This window comes from Panicum virgatum, chromosome 2N (genome assembly GCF_016808335.1).
Source record: "Panicum virgatum strain AP13 chromosome 2N, P.virgatum_v5, whole genome shotgun sequence".
Lineage (NCBI taxonomy): Eukaryota > Viridiplantae > Streptophyta > Magnoliopsida > Poales > Poaceae > Panicum > Panicum virgatum.
In genome coordinates, this window is record NC_053146.1 from 41,454,184 (window position 1) to 41,457,031 (window position 2,848).

At 64.1% G+C, this 2,848-nt stretch overlaps 1 protein-coding gene across 1 annotated transcript; it reads left to right on the forward strand.

Annotated features, from left to right (window-relative positions):
- Positions 1 to 330: 330 nt before the first annotated feature.
- Positions 331 to 2,220, forward strand: LOC120660513 (serine/arginine repetitive matrix protein 2-like). The gene has a single exon (XM_039939063.1). It carries the CDS (start codon positions 582 to 584, stop codon positions 1,926 to 1,928), a length of 1,347 nt encoding a protein of 448 aa, XP_039794997.1. The 5' UTR covers positions 331 to 581; the 3' UTR covers positions 1,929 to 2,220.
- The last annotated feature ends 628 nt before the right edge of the window (positions 2,221 to 2,848 follow it).

Consider the following 2,848-nt stretch of genomic DNA (forward strand, 5'->3'; position numbering starts at 1 on the left):
AAATGAACCCTCCAACCCTCTTTTGTACTACTTTTACATTGTATTTGTATACTTTTGTATGCACGTTTTTTTAAAATTCAAATACTCGCAAAGTATACTAAATGAACGAATATTTGAAAAAATTTGACACCATTAGATTCATCGCAATTTAAAGTATTTTTAAGAATTTTTTGGGATTTTTCCATTTTTTGGAATTCAAATTTAAAATTTGAATTTGGCCCGGTTTGAAACTAGCCGGAACCGGAACCGGTCCGGGCCAGTTAGACCGGTAACCACGGTAACCGATCGGTTCCGGCCGGTTTTTTTAACCCTCCTCCTCCCCCTCTCTCCCCTCCGCGGCCTCCTTCACAGCTTGTCTTCCACCCTCCCCGGTCCGTCCCAAAGCTTCTCCTCTTTCCGCGTCTGCCACTCGTCCCTCCTGGATCAGTGAGTCCCGGAGTGCAAGATCCGGCCTTTTTAGCTGCTTGTGGTGGCGGTAGTTGGTTTCTGGGGAGTTGCACCACCGGGAAGGGGAGCAGGAGGCGCGCGAGGAGGGTTGGTGCTGGGGCTGCGGCGGCGGAGCTGCTGCTGCTGCCGCCGCGATGGACTCCGGCAACAGCGGGAGCCTCCAGTCGTCCAGCGGCGGCGACGACGAGTTCGACTCGCGGGGCGGGGGAGGAGGAGGGGGCGTCGACTCCTCCCCGCTCTCCGCGCTGCTCCGCCCGTCGCCGTCCCCCTCGGCCGCCGCGTTCTCCCTCCACGGGTCCTACTTCGGCCTCCAAGAGTTCACGTCCGCGCCGCCTCAGCAGCAGCAGGCGGGGGCGTGGTCGGGGGCGTCGGGGGCGTTGGCCGGCGCCTCGGGTCTGTCCACGTCGTCCTCGCCGCGCGTCGCGCACACCGACGCGGGCGCCCAGGGTGCTGACACGGCCGTGCCGGCGGCGCAGGGGCAGGGGCAGGGGCAGCGGGCCGGGGTGGGCGCGCCCGCGCCGGCTCAGCCGCCCAGGGGATCGCGGAAGCGAACGCGCGCGTCGCGGCGGGCGCCCACGACGGTGCTCACCACCGACACCTCCAACTTCCGCGCCATGGTGCAGGAGTTCACGGGCATCCCGTCCCCGCCCTTCGGCGCGGGCGTCGGGGTCGGGCTCGGGGGCCCCGCCGCGTCGCTCCGCACCCGCTTCGACCACATCTTCCCCCCGCCGTCCTCCCTGCGCTCCGCCGCCGGCGGGGACGCCGCTGCCTCGCTGCCGCCGTACCTCCTCCGCCCATTCCCGCACAAGCTCCCGACCGCGCCCTCCACTTTCCCGCCCTTCACGTCGTCGTCCTCGACTTCGTCATCGACGCCGTCCTCGTCCAACATCGGCGCCGCCAATGCCAATGCGGCGACGGGCACGGCCACCACCGCAGCAGCGTCGTCCAACCCTGTGGCCCCGACACCGGCGCCCGGAGAGGGCGACGCCTTCCAGCAGCTGACGTCCTCGGCGCTCCTCCGGCTGCAGCAGGACGCCAGCAGCTACCTCTCCTTCCAGAACCTCCTCGACTCGCAACCCTCGTCGCAGTCCATTTTCGGCGCGGCGGGCGGGTTCGCGCAGTCGTCGCGGCTGCACGATCCGGCGCAGTCGCTGTCGGATTTCCTGGCCGGCGCCGGCTCCAGCAGCCTCGGGCTCACCCACGGCGGACTCCTGGGCGGCTCCGAGGGGCTGCACTTGCACCACTCACGGAGCGACGTCCACGGCCACGGCGGCGGCGACGAGCTGTCGGGCGTGGTCGCCGCCGGCGCGTCGGGCGGCAGCTGCAAGCTGAACTACTCGTCCCACGCCGGCGCGGTGGCGACCTCGTCATCGGCTGCCGGCGGCGCGGACAAGCCACCGGACGGCGGCGGCGACGGCGGCGCGCCCGGCCGGCCCGGGCGCGGCGACGGGCTCGACCCTTGGATTTGTACATCGGAGTAGGGATGCATGCTGGGGCCGCTTCGTCCTGTGAGCTGCTACGGCTACGGCGAGACGAAGCATGCCGAATCCGCCATGCAGGACAAACAAAGCTAAGGTCTGATTAGCCTTTTTAGCCTCATACCTTTTGCTACTTATTAATCACTTCTTTCCTGAGGCAGTTATTCGTAGCCTCCCTTTCTTGTACATTAAAGACCTCATCGTCTTGCCTCGGCTCCATGCATCCCACTTAGATTCTCCAATTAATCGCGCGCGATTTAATTAGACGCGCGAATGAAATAATGTCGCAGAGATACCCAGAGAGAGGGCATGGTGCAATTCGAGTCCGAAAGCAGGTGAGCCGCCCGCTTGGTTCTTGTTCTCTAGTGCTCCCCGGCAAGCAGCGTCATGTCGCCGGCACTGTCCGCAAGTCGAAGCAGCAGTTGCTGTCCGAGTCCGTCTCGCTCGCCGACTCCGTTTCTGGGGTGCGCAATCCCGGGGCCCCGTCCCCAACCACGAGTGCACCAAGTAATCCCCACCGGCGGCGGGCAGGCAGCGATTGGCGGCGAGATTTCCGGCGCCAAGTTCCCCCCTTCCTTGCTGCGAATTTAGTTGATCCACTGGTCCCAACCGTCACTCACCAAACCGCATACTAGTGCTTCTCCCGTAGTAGTAGTAGGAGTACTTTCCGGCAAGGCTCCAGAGAGGGACGGAGACACGGAGAGAGGGAGGCAAGAGAGATCGCTCGCTCGCAGCTCGCTTGCTACAAAAAGTCGAAAGCGATCAGAGACGGGAGTCGCCTACCGGCTTCGGATCGATTCTTGGATGGGAGCCGAGTAGCTAACGCTAACCACTCCACTCCGGGCCACCGTGAGGGCGATCGATGGCTGGAGGGGGAGAGGGAGGAAGACGACGACGGATGTGACTGGTGGGAGTAGGGGACG